At 39.1% G+C, this 14,060-nt stretch overlaps 1 protein-coding gene across 1 annotated transcript in view; it reads left to right on the forward strand.

Moving 5' to 3' along the window:
• Positions 1-528: 528 nt before the first annotated feature.
• Positions 529-14,060, forward strand: part of NPAS3 (neuronal PAS domain protein 3) — a 30,956-nt gene continuing 17,424 nt past the window's right edge. The window contains exons 1-2 of the mRNA XM_010081773.1: positions 529-720; positions 6,966-7,072. Coding sequence (XP_010080075.1) covers positions 599-720; positions 6,966-7,072 — 229 coding nt within the window. The 5' untranslated portion in view covers positions 529-598. The remainder of the gene's footprint in view (positions 721-6,965; positions 7,073-14,060) is intronic.

Here is a 14,060-nt window from a genome sequence, read left to right on the forward strand (position 1 = left end):
GAAGTAATTCAAGGCTGTGAGCAGTGTCTCCATGGTGTAGATGACTAGCAATTCGATTAAATCCATTCTGAAAAAAGTTTCAAAACTGCAGATCTTTTTGTCTCATATTCAGTCTCCAAATGTTACAAAAAATAATATTTTATTAATTTGTACCTTCATTATTTCAGTTTTATACACCTTTCTCATTTCTTCTGTTGAATTTATAGTTTGTTTTTTTTTTTCTTCTCTTTTTCTGTAACAGCCACCACAACAAAACTCAATAGTATAGGAGTTCTGAGTTTTTAGTTTGACTAATGTGAAGCATTTGCCTGTTATGTTCTTGTCTTCTTTTTTGCCACGAGGACATATAGGACATGTTGACAGCCAATATTAATAAGCTTAACACTAATGGTGGCAGTTACTTAGTACAATTTTTAGCTGTGTTAAGTGGTCTGTAGGGAATAGTAATGCTATCCTTTAAAAGAAACTGATGTCACAGTTGCATTCAGAATTCACTGGGGTTTCTTTTATTGTTTTTATTTTCCAGGTGATTCATATCACAGGCCGGTTACGTCTGAGAGTGTCACTGTCCCACGGACGGACAGTACCCAGCCAAATCATGGGACTTGTTGTCGTTGCTCATGCTTTGCCACCTCCTACAATTAATGAAGTCAGGATTGACTGCCACATGTTTGTCACTCGTGTGAATATGGACCTCAATATCATTTACTGTGAAAATAGGTACAGCTTTTAGCTCCTTTTTTCTTTGTTTTAGCTGTGGGTATTCTTTGTTCCATGGGCTTGCCAAAAAGTTTTTAAATTTGTGACTCCTGCAATGTCATACTGGTGTTGTATGAGACCATTAAATTCACTCTCGTCATCATCACCTTAATTTTTGTTGCATTCTTAGAGGATAAAGGTAAATTAAAAATTGTAATTTGGAGGACATATTACTGGAATAGGGCAGGATAGACCAGGAAAGATTCCTCTAAGCTTTCCCTGCTTTTTACAATCTCTCACCATCCTTCTCAGAGGCAAGATTTGGGAATAGACAGACGCTGGTCTGACCTGTATGGCTGTCCTTATGCTCCCTCATCTTCCCCTCCACAAGTCTTTCTGCCTGAATTTTTAAAGTTTTCCATTTTTTAACTAATTTGCAGATTACAGCACATCATGCTCAGTGTTTAAAGGAACAGAAGCACAGATGGCCTAGATAGTAGGCTAGAGAGGTGGGATCTGTTGCAATACGAGGTGGGAAAACTTTAGAATAAAATTGGTTAAGGGCATACTGGGATAGACAGCAGTGAAATGGGAACAGTTGATGAGGAGTTGGTTGAGGGGAGGCTGTGTGTGATGTGGTAGGGACAAGTGAGCTAGGAAGGTGGAAGATAGGATTTAAGATAGGGTAAGATAGCTGCTACTCCCTGGGGACTGGGCACCAGTAGCGTCAAGGGCTCCTCATGGGGGTCTGTCAGGACAGGGCCTGGCAGCCAGTACCCGTCCCACCACCCCATCCAGGAGCAGGGCAGCGGGGGGGCACCATGGCTGCCCCAGCCCCAGGCATTAGGCACCTCCCTGGGGACAGGCCAAGGCCGGGCCGGGATGTGGGGAGCTGGAGACCAGCCCTGCTGCAGCATCGCTGGGGTAGGGGCTGGTGGCCCCGGGGTTCTGACATGGGGTCCTGGGCCACGGGCAGGGTGGGGGGAGCCCCGGGAGGCTGAAATGGAGTCCTGTGCTGTGCGCAGGGTGCAGGAAGGCCCAGGGGAGCTGGTCAAGACCATTAAGGCTTATTGGTGGCCACAGAACCCTGAAAAATAAAAATAATACCTAGGGAACAGGTATTTAGAGCAGAGTAAAGATATCTGAGAAGGAAGATATAAGTAATAAAGAAGTTTGGGTCTCTTGATGGAAGTCTGACATATGGGCGAAAGGATAGAAAGGAAAAAAAAAGGTAATGCAGCCAAAATAAATTTTGTCCAGGGGACCTATCATCAAAAAGTAGAACAAACAAGATGACTAATGCAAGCTTTTCATGTGACAGCAGCCATGGCATATTGTAAGTTAAGAGTGGAAGCTCTCTGATAAGCAATTGTAGTTGCTCAATCGTAATAGAATACCTATGATCAGGATAGCACATCAGTATAAACTTTTATAAAAAGGGATAAACTCAAATGCTTTGTTGAATCAGGGCCTTAAACAATTTAAAATAATCTTGAATTTCAGTTATGCGGTTATCTTTGATGTCATGTTGCTGAACTACCACAACAGTATTAATAGTAATATTACCTGGCTAATAGAGAAAACACTTAATCTAAACTTCCAAAGCATTATCTAAAAGATAATATATTATACTCATTTTTATGCTTGCAAAAACTGCTTCATAGAAAGTGCCTGGCACAAGGTCACAGGGAAAGCTGGTAGCAGTATTAAAGTCTGGGCTGAGTTTTGACTTGTGACTCTACCCAGTGAACATCTAAAATCTGTATAATCTGGCAGCTGGTGAAAGAGCTCTGGGGATTAGCAGTAGGATCTAGAAGAAACTTTTTGCCTTAGTCTTTGATTTGACTGTGACCTACCTAGGTAGTAATGGAAAGCTGCTACCACTGCAGAGCTCTTCAATGGCCTCTGTGAAATGTGTTGCTGGTATCTGTCCAGTTCCTAATGAACAGATTTCCTTTTAACAAAATCACCTGCACTTACTGTTACCTTCACTGGCAACCTCAATAAAAAAGCCAGGAATCAAATGGATGTGAAAAATGGACTATTCCATCAGGTCACGTATGATATGAATTTGTGGGCTGTGTTAGAAAGATTTATATTTTCTCTGCCATCAGTTTGGCATTTTTATGAGCCCTAAATTGTATTATTTTTTTTAATTAAACATATTTCTCAAACCTTCCTTTTATATTCATGTAGCAATAAAACTTCCAAATGCCTGAGAAAGGCATCACTGAAAAATGTAAAATGCATCAGGTGTGAAGCACTGATTGGTAATCACATAGAAAGAACTGATAACATGTGGTAGATTATGGTAAGCCAGCTGACTTATGCAAGAAAGCGTTGAGCCTACTGATATTTTTCAGTTTTTAAGGTAAAGGCACCATTAGAAAGCAACTTTTCCTTGTTTGTGATGAATTTTGTCTCATATGCTAGGGTAGAATGCATATGATGGTACTTGAATTTGTTGCAGTAGTTCCATTTTAAGCCCCCATGTCAGTGTTAAAAATAGTTCATAAAAGGAATTTCAAACATTTCTACCAGGATGAGAGGTGAATGTTAGCTCACTGAGGCAGTGGGATTTCCACTGATGGAAAATGGAGTAAGATGTAGCAGGTACAAAGCAGATATGACTGTAAAACGGGGAGGAATGGAAAGGACAGAAGAAGGGAAGGAATTAACTGAACAACTGGTTGAAGCTGTCAAATGAACTATCTGGGCATTTGCCAAGGCCATTCTGCAAGTCGAGGAAGTTGAGATCTCTCTTCTGGGATTACAGAAAAGGAGATAAGTATCCCATCCTGAATATATGGGCTTGACTCTGGCACTTGTGGGCAGACGGGAAATTCTTTGTGGTGCCACAGTAAAGCAAGCACAACTTTGATGAAAACAGAGAAAAACAGATCCATGCTGGGGAAGCTGTAAGCAGTATTTATGGAGCAATGGGGAGTTACTGGCAGCTGCAGGGAGTATGGAGCAGAAGCCATGCTACTTACACTGAAATTAATGCTCACAGCGGACCGTTGGATCAGCAGGGGTGAGATCAATGGTACTCCTAGTTTTCCAAGTGGTTGCCTGCTTGCAACAGCAGGGAGTAGGAGTGACATTACTCAAGTCCTGGGGTGCGTCTTGTTACTTTGAATGAAGAGATCTGCATCAGAATCCTGGACTCGGTGCACAAACTAATCAACATTTAGCTTCCCTTTGAGACAAGATCTGTTAGCTAGTGCACTGGCTATTTATAACAATTAATATTTTGTTCTGAGAGTGTTAAAGGGGATGTAAAATTTTGTTGCCTAAAGTGTGGTATGTTGATCCATGTCTGTTTTCCAAATGCAGGATTCATGTGATCTAAACCTCACCATCTAGTCTAAAGTAGTCTAGAAATTTTTTATTAGTCATTGAGTGAGAAAAGCACCTGCAGAGCACAAAGTATCTTAGATGGTGATAAACAACTAAAAGCAAAATAAAAAGACTGCTGTTAGAGTACGGTGTCTGTCTGTGTATATTCAATGTCAACTGCTAGTGATTGGAGACCATCTGGAGAGAACCTATAGCCCAGTTTAATGTGTACTGCTATAGCCATATCTGCTAATATATGCCTAAAAGGAAATAACCCAGTGAACACGGTGTTCTCCAAGTGCAAGAGGTTTGGTGTGTTGGCCATGACAGTGGTTGCCAATAGTTCCTTCAGATATGCAGGAACAGTCTTGTGTAGAGAGTTTTAAGCCTACAAATGTGTGCACAATTTGGTCCTAATTCAGCAGAGCACTGTGCCATGAACCTACCCTTAAATTTCAATCATGTTAAGAGTCCTGTAAGTCAGTGGAACCACTGATCTGCTCAAGCATTAGCCTGTGCTTATGTTTAACAAGAGCAGGTCTGCATATTCAGCAGAACTCAGTTCCTGCCCATCAACCTGTTGCTTTATTTTGTCAAAGGGCTTGGGAGCCACAAGATCTGTCGCCGAACCAGTACTCTAAGATATACTATAATATTTCTTTCTTTTCTCCCTTCAAATTATTTATTTTCCATCTTTAGTATCTTTGATATAAGCATGAGTGTCCTATTGGATGTAATTTCTTTTGCTTCAGGTTTTGGTTGCTTGCCAGTGATCATCTGGATATTCTTTCTGTTTCTTCTTCCACTTAAAAAAAAAAATCCTTTGTTCTTCATATGTCTGTTTGAAACAGTTTTTTCTTAAGATTATCCTTAAACTTAAGGGATTGTGAATCTACTTCCACAGATGTCTTGCTATGTTCATTTTTGTCTGTGAAGACTTTACACACATGCTGCTGCAGAGAAACAAGATACAGCTGAGTCAAATTTACTGGAGGAGGAACCACAGTGTTCATCTTCTGTGTTAGCCCTGTGACCTGTAGCATTCACAGCCTGGGTACATCACAGGGCAGTGGCCTGCCTGAAGATTGCCCTTTTCTACTAGGCTGGCCAGGGTGGAATTTCTTCTTGCTGATCTTGAAGCACAGCCGCCTCCTAACAGAAAACATACAGTTCTGTGCCAGAGAGGAGACAACAAAGTGTGCCAGTGAGGAGAGTGTAGACATGGGAGGGGGAGAGACTTGAATTCTGGTTTCTGCTCCATGGACTGATTATACACTTAGTTTAGTATAAAAAGGATAATATGCAGTCCAGGGGACAGGAAGCTTTAAATCTCAGCCTCCCTTCCTTCTGGAGAGGTTTCTTATCACTGGGCAGAGATCCCAGGTCCTTTGTTTCCCAGACCCTAATTCACTGTGCAACCGAAGTGGAGGAACTCAGCAGGGAGTCCCACTGCCACCATTCCAGAGTTGTCTTTATCCTGGTTATTTTTTTCCTCTCTGAGAAGGTAGGAGAGGTGCTTTTTAACTGTGGTTTGTGATAAACATTAGATGGGTATCCCCAGATGGGTATCTCACACTTGGTTGAGTGCTATGATAGGCAGTTGTTTGAAAGTGCCCATCCTTCAACGTGCTCTGTCATGAAAGTGGGAGAAGGCTGTTGTGTTTCATGCTAAACTTGATTTGACATTTTTTTACTAGCAAATTTGAGTCCATCTGCCTTACCTGTGATATTTTAAATGTTTGGGTTTTTTTAATTGGGACAAACCACCAGTGCTGCCATGTGCTGTCTAATGCTTCCGTTCTCCTTCAGTCTTTCTTGTCTATGCGTTCTCCCTGCCCCAGAAACCCAGGCAAACACAGCTCTGCAAGTCAGTGCCTCAGTGGCTCTGTTCGCCCCCTCTGCCTGCTGGGAACACCTCAGACCTATGTGGTTCAGTTTCTGGTTTAGCTTCCCCGCTGGCCTCCCTCAGATTCACACTGCAGTTGTTTCAGCTATCTGGTTATATCAAGGTGTTTGGTGTTTCTTACAACTCCCTTAAATGGATGGCAATTATATCTTACAATTGCAAAGTGGGCTTAACCCCAATCATTGCAGCATATTTCAAACCCTAAAAAAAAAATCTATTTCTGGAAAACAGACATACTTTTAAATGCTTGTGTGATCAAGGCATTTTCCAATTGTTCTCTTATTTTCTGTACTGCATTTAAGGACATTGACATCTTGACACTCCATGACAGAAGTTTACACACGAACACAGACACACACACACGGATGCATGCACACAAAGGTCTGCAGAATAGATTTTAAAGTTTCTATGTGCAATAAACAACAAAGTCCCAGTTGAAAGGGCCCAGAGTGAAAGCTGAGCTCCCAACAGAATTAGACTAAAAAAGATAACACCCTGAGGCATCTGTATGTCTCAGCATTTAAATTATATCCCTTGAAATATCAGTTTGGACTTGGTGCCAAGAAATGGTTGAAGAGCTTTTTCATTAATATACCCAATAGAAGACCAATCTGTTGAAATGAAATGTGTCTCTAATCATCTGGTATAAACATAACATGTTTTTACTTTATTATGTAACCTTGAATCATCTTTGTCTTTTAATGAGGATTTGGGATTGTTGCTAATGCTTTACAATTTCATGGAATTATATTGTCTTGGTGTTATGCTACAGGGACAATATGCACTAGAATTTGACTTTCTACTTATTTGAATGGATAAAATTATTTCAAGGTTTCTTTAAAAAAACATTTTGTTTCTTTATTTTTTTTTCCTTAAGGCTATGTGTTGTTGGTATAGAGATTCCATTCAAATTACTATAGTGGTGAAAAAAACTTTTAGCAGATTTCACTTTCTGAGTTGCTTGACAGTTCTTGTGTTCTTCCCTTCTTGATTTATAGGCTGTATTTTTTTTCCTTTTTAGGATTAGTGATTACATGGATCTGACCCCTGTAGATATAGTAGGAAAGAGGTGTTACCACTTCATTCATGCTGAAGATGTGGAAGGCATCAGACATAGTCACTTGGACTGTAAGTACTTCCATTTTTGTCAAAATAATCTAGTACAACACTTGATTGTTCCTGAGCTACTGTTTATTTCCCACGACTGGGGTCTTCATTTTGTGCCTGCTTTTTTTGTCATAGGGTTTCATAGAGGATGGCTCACGTATAATTTTTTGTATCATTTATTTTCAAGTTTTGTGTGGACATATAAGATTGTTCACATATGTGGAAATAAAAAAAATATATATTTGTATTACCAGAGTTTCCAGCAGCTGTTCATTTACACGTGCTGTGCATTATTTTACTCCTTCAAAGAGGTATTGCTTAGGTGAGAAACTCCCTCCCTAGCACAGAAAATGAACTCCTCTCTGTTTTTTATTTCTGAGTCATCATGTGGAGGACAAAACCAGCAACATATTTGGGATTTCATCGGGTTTTTCAATACAGAACTGAGCTACAGCTCTGCCAGTGTTTTAACCACCCCATGTATTAACAACTAAATGGCCCCCATCCCTGTAGCTTCTAAGTCCCTATTATTTGCACACAGGTAATATCTGATCAGGATAAGGATAACAGAAGTACAAAAATGTTACAAGAGACAAACCTTACCAGAGAACATGTGCATATACCTGTGTATGGGGGAAGGGAGGTTCAGCTTGATTCCTTGTAATTAAACTCTTTGTATTTCTCTTATTAAAAGCCATAGGGCCTAATTCTTTTATTGTTAAGATCTGTTGACTTCAGTGATGGTGCTCCTGATTTACCCTGGTGCGAAAAGAGACTTAGGCCCATAATCTCTAATTTATCTGTGCCTGCAGTGAAGCCAGATAATTCTTTGGAAGTTTCAGTGACTGACTGCGTTTATGATTGACTTGTGTGTTTTTCTTAATGTAAAAGACTATCTGCAAACTGCCTCTTAAATTCGGAGTCCCAGATTTTAATAACTCTGTTCCCCCTGCACCATGTCCTGCTAGCATTTCCTAGTAGAAGGGTACCAACCCAGATACAGCCACATTTAATGAGCTTTTACAACATCATATGGCTACAATAGAAGGCAATATAAATCTTCATTCAGAAAGTACCTTGCTTGATCTGCAAGGGAAGCCAGGAGGATAACTGCAGCTGGAAAGCAGGAGATCAGGGACAGCTTCTATGGTAATACATGGCAGCCAAGAACATTATCAAGCTCTGTAAAGCTTTCAAATATTCCCTGAAGTTTCTAGAAGGTAAAGTGCATTTGATGTAAGAAGGTCAGGTTAGATACATTTTGGTGGAAAAAATAAAATCAACTATCCAAAATGATAAACAAAGTAATTTTGCATCATTTACATTTTGAGTGTTTAATATCCAGGAGAGTATGTCAGTTGCTCAGAAACGAAGGAACAAATTCAGAAACTTACTTGGTGCTCTTGAAACTGGAAGTCAAAAATGACAAGTTGCACTTCCACTGCACTATCTGACCAAGGAAATAAAAGATATTTATGACTCAGACTTAACATACCACCTGGCAGAGATGAACATCCCATTTGAAAAAGACCTTAATCTTCTGAATGACCACTTCTCTCTGAAATAGAATATGCTTTATGAAACATTCATCTTCAGAAAACTCAAAAATCTATGCAGAAAGTATGAGTGCAGTGTGGTCCAGTGTATAGGTACTGGACTAGGACTCAGGAGATCCTGGAAACAGGAATGACTTACAGAAAATCACTTCAACTTAACGTGTTCCTGCTCTCACTATAGGTCGCAGTTTAGCCGACTGGATTGCAAGCTTTATAAACGCAGGGACTTTCTCCCGTTATCAGCATCCAGCACCGTGGTGTTCTAAACTTGTCTGTGTGGCTATACCATAATTATTCTTGCTAAGCTAATTTTTTTTCATAGATGAGTCTGGTTATATCTTTCATGTATAGTTGTTCTCTTGGCTTATAGGACTAAGATGTTCATAGAATCATACAGGATGGAAGGGACTCTGGGACATCATCTGGTCCCACCTCATGCACAAAACAGGATCAATGCTGATTCAAAGCAAGTCGTTTAGCACTTTGTCTAGTTGATCATGAAAATGTTCAAAGTCAGACTTTCCACAACTTCTCTGAGTGGACCGTTTCAATTATCCTTAATAAGGGCTTAATTACCCTCACAGTGATTTTTTTTTCCTTCTATGCCTTGGAATTTCTCTGTTTTGATTGTGTAACTCATGGCTCCATCTTTGCAGTAACTCCCTCACAGGTATGCTGTTAGGTCCCCCTCTTCTTCAGGCTGAACAAGCCTGGTCCCACAGCCTTTCCTCACAGGGCAAGTACTCCAGCCCCAACCATCCTGAAAGACCTCTGCTAAGCTCACTGGAGTTTATCAATATATTTCCTGTGCTAGGACCATAAAATCAGATTCCAGATGCAATCTAAAGAGTGATGAGTGAAGGGGAATAATGACTTTCTGTGATCTGCTAGCTAGATGCTTATTAGTACAGCCCATAGAGCACACTGCTGATTCATGCTTAGCGTACCATCCACCAGAACCCCCAGGTCTTTTTTCGCAAAGCAATAACACAGCCAGTCAGTCCCCACCTGTACTACTGCAGGGAATCAGTCCATCCCAAGTACAGGACCTTGCATTTGTTTCTTCATGTTGTTCAAACTCAAGCTCTGGATGAAAAATCTTCAAATTTATATTAGACTTGGGAATAGCTCAGAAAGTATACCTACCCATTATAACTCCTTCAGAAGCTCAAGTGGTTCATATCTTTGCCCAGAGAGATGCTCCACTTTTCTAGCATTCGGAAGAAAACTTTGTAGAAAAACCAAGAGAAAGAAATTGCAAAACCCCAGAACACTTCATAACAACTTGTCCATCCTAGAAAATCGACTTCAAACAAAACTAGAAAGAGAAAATCCTCCTGGTTTGGTGAAAATAAAATTAGAGCTAAAATTCAGGAACTTGCAAACACTGGCTGTAGAATGCAAAACCCAGCAGAACTTCTTAGACAAAAATAGACAATGCAAGAGATTTGCCAGTGCAACACAGGAAATAATTGATTGAGATTGCAATAAAAAAAAAAAAAAAGCAATATTATGCAACATTTTGGAGAGGATCTGAAAGCTAAAGTAATGGTTAGAAAGCCCTACTGAAAAGTAGAAGCAGGACTTGAGAAAGCAGCAAAATGAAATGGTTGCGTTTGATGGAGGACTGCAGAATGCAGCTAAAAATCTTGATTGATTTTTACAGGAGAGAAAATAATTTTTAAAGACTAAAGCAAGAAGAATCCCAAATTGCAATGGTAGATCTAAGGGTAAAAAGAAGCACAAATAAAACTGATACTCTGCCTATTCTCTGCCAACATACCAGAAAAAAAATGGGAAAAGTAAGACCAGTGCATCCTGCCTTCTCATCCAGGTTACTCAAAGACCTCAAAGAAGAAAACAGGCAAAAAAAGAAAATGTTGCACAAAATCACACAGAAGAAATCAAGAGGGCTGTTGATGGCTTCAGATCATAGCAGCCCATTAGAAACTTTGAAAAGCAGGTCTTCTTAACACTGTCTCAGATAAAAGAAGACAAAAGCAGTTTCAGGAATGTGACCTTAACAAGTATAATGGTGAAGAAGGTCTGCAGGACTATAGCAGTGACAACAGTCTTTTGTAAGGGAACTGCTGCCCTAATGAAAGGTCAGTTACAGTCAATGGAAAAGCTTTCATTGGCTTCAGTGGACATAGGGATTATACCCTAAAAAAGCAAATTTATATGGACTAAAATTCTGGCCCCAGTGAAGTAAATAGCAAAAATTCCATTAGGTTCAGTGAGGGCAAGATTTCTACTTAGACATTTATGTTAGTTATAGCTTGATGCCCTTGTGGATTAATAAAATAACATTCATACTCTAACTGTACATATGCCTGCCTTTATTCCAATGCAATAATACGTGGTGGTAATCCCACAAGTTAATGAAGAATCAATTTTTTTTCAAACAGAAATAAGAAGTTTAGGGATAATTTTTCCATCTGGTTTCACTCAGGCTTTCAGTGATCCTGCTTTTTCACAAATCTCTCAGCCAGTTGTTTGGTGTTACAATTCTACCTTATTAATCTGTTTCCCATTTTATAATGCTTCATGGTTTCACAAATTTGGGAAACTTCTCATTTTTTTGTCTTCACCGTGTTTGTTGAACAAAATGCTTGTACAATCTTGACAGATATCACTTGTCATAAATCGAGTCTCTCTCACAGAGATTACAGTTAAAATGTTCTCTAGTCTCACAGCCTGTACAGTATCGAGCATCATGGCTCAGCTGTTGGCTCAGTTGACACACAGCAACTGGCTAAACTGCAACAACTTGTATTTGAATTAGAGCCCTCAAAAACTGCAGGTCTAGCTGTACCCTGGCTCAGATACAGTCCCTAATACTAGCTCTGTGTAACAGAGCTCTTTGTTAGGTTATGTGGCATGAAAGAGTTAAGTTGAATGTTTCATATTTCATAGTTATGCATCTAGAGCTGACACCCTAGAAAGACCCCTCTTGCCCCCAGTTCTACTTTACCACTTGTAAGAATGGGGAAGGTGATCAGATCCTAGATCCTCTCTTTTTACTTACCTCTGTGTAGAAACATTGCAAGGCTGAACTGCATGTCAAGCATAGGGCAGTTCATACACTCTCACCAAGCCATGAGTACCTGCATGGGTAGCACTTGATCTTGTTCCCATGACAAGAAAATATCCCTGATCTTAAAGCTAGCAGGATACAATTTATGTCGAATTAATATCAGAAATCAAGCAGATTAATAAAATCACTGTTGTGTCAGGTCTTAGCATTGTCTGTAGAGCTCAGCAAGGGCATTTGACACTTGCTGCTCTCTGGAGTATGTTGCTATGCATATGTGCTTCTCCCTTTGGTTGACACAGTTATCATGCACAGGTCTGTAACATCCCTTTTTGATTTAAGAAATACATTTCTTGCTAAGAATGAATAGCTGTTATATGCTGTAGGAGTATACATCTTCCATTTAACTGAAAAAAATTAATGATCTTCACTGAACATCAAGTACTTGATGTTACTGTTCAATGAAGGTCATTAAGAAAGCATCAATGAAGGATAAAAGACAAGACCTCTGAAGGCAGCCATGAATATATTTTTGGACAAATACAGGACAATGTGCCACCATTTGAAAATTAATATATTGCTTCTAAGAACACTATCACAAGTGTATATTGCTATATAATATGTGCTTTTTCATTTTGGAATCCTAATTGAGGTCTAAATTCAGAAACCTGACACTGACAAAAAAAGATACCTGTTGTCCTCAGCTATTGCTTACAAAATATCATCCTGTTTCTTCAGGATTTGATTTACAGCTATAAGAAATACAATTCCTCAGGAACAGTGAGCCAGGGCAGTTCATTTCCTATAAAGCAAAGGTCTCTGATGAGTATGTTTGGTAGCACTCCCTCTGATCTACTTTATCTGGTTTCCAGTGGTTAGAATAATCCAGTCTTTCTGAAAAGAAGCTATGACACATTCACCTTTTTCATGGCTCCCCTATTTTTCAAGGGATATTATCCCCTCAGTCTGCTTTTACTTCCGTTATATATTCATTATTTCTTTTATGTATGTTCAGTAGAAAATTTCATTGTTGTACAAAATATTGGTTAGTGGTTTAGCCTACCAGCTGTATTTGAACCACCCTTTTAACTTATGCACGTCAGTTATAATTTTTTATTCTCTTAATAACCTCAAACACATGAAAAACAAATAGAATGAGTTGATAATTTCTAACAGTAAAATACACTTTACATATTTTGCTATCATGCTGTGGAATAACTCTGCAATGTCAAGTAGCACACAATTAGTAAAACTGTAGGGGGAAAAAAAGAAGTGTTTTGATCCTGAGGAATTTTTATCCTAATCAGATCGAAATTTCAGTGCTCTTGTAGTGCTTAATATCTTCAATCACCAAAAAAATCAAACTGATTCCAATGTCAGGTTTTGCATTATGGAACTGAAATAAAATGCTAAAATATACAAATGAATCTCATGTTTGTACAAGTTTATTATCATCACTAAAAAGCAAGATTGATTCTAAATTAGGCTGGTAGAATGTCTGGTGTTTAGCTAATTTTTAAACCAAGCCTGCCTGGCATCCTGATGACAGTCTAGTGTATCTTGTTTTCAAAGTATTGCAGAAGTGTTGGTCTGACCACCTGCACAATTTTCCTCTCTATCCATGCTACGGGCCAGCAAAGATTTCTGTGTTGGAGACTGGCATCCTTGTGTCCTTTTGACTGGAGATAGTGGCGATAGAGCAAGATGAGGCAACAAGACATAAAAAACTGTAAGAAAAGGAAACATATAAAGAAAACATTTTTTTTTATTTGTACAAGGGAAAAAAAGGAGCGTGGACTTTATTGTTAGCCTGTGTCTACTGTTTGTTTTTCAGCCGTAATGAACCTTAAGAGATGTGCGTGTAACCAAGAATGTGTATGGTTTGTGTCTTTTAGCCATATTCTGATATCCTGCAGGTGTTTTTTTTGCTCCTGCAAATGCCGCTTTGGGTTATGAGAGATGCTCATCTGTCTAGCTTAATTTCTTTGTCTGCTCTCTGACCATAGCAGGTTATTTAGAAGGGGGAAAATACTTTGCAATATGCAGTTATGTATGCCTTGCACCCTTGTTTTCTCCATAATATACTATTAACTGATGGTTGGTTCATTCCTTGAAAGATGAGAATTTATACCACTGCCTGCATTTCTGTTTGTGGAGGATGATTATTACTATTATAATAGTTGGTATTCTAATTATCCATATAAATATTCAGATAACATTTTAAATTTCAATAAATTTTTAATCTTCATGCTATTTGTGGCTGTTTTTCACATGCAAATTGTGTGCTATTGGACAAATGTTTTCTCTATGTAAAGTATATGAGAGTTTACCACAAGCATCAGATATTTTGGATAGTAAACAAACTAGAAAACTCTACAAAGCTAAGCCTTTAAGCTATTTAAACCATTAGCTGCTGAAC

The sequence above is a fragment of the Pterocles gutturalis genome, unplaced genomic scaffold (assembly GCF_000699245.1).
Source record: "Pterocles gutturalis isolate BGI_N339 unplaced genomic scaffold, ASM69924v1 scaffold49219, whole genome shotgun sequence".
In the NCBI taxonomy this organism is placed as follows: Eukaryota; Metazoa; Chordata; class Aves; order Pterocliformes; family Pteroclidae; genus Pterocles; species Pterocles gutturalis.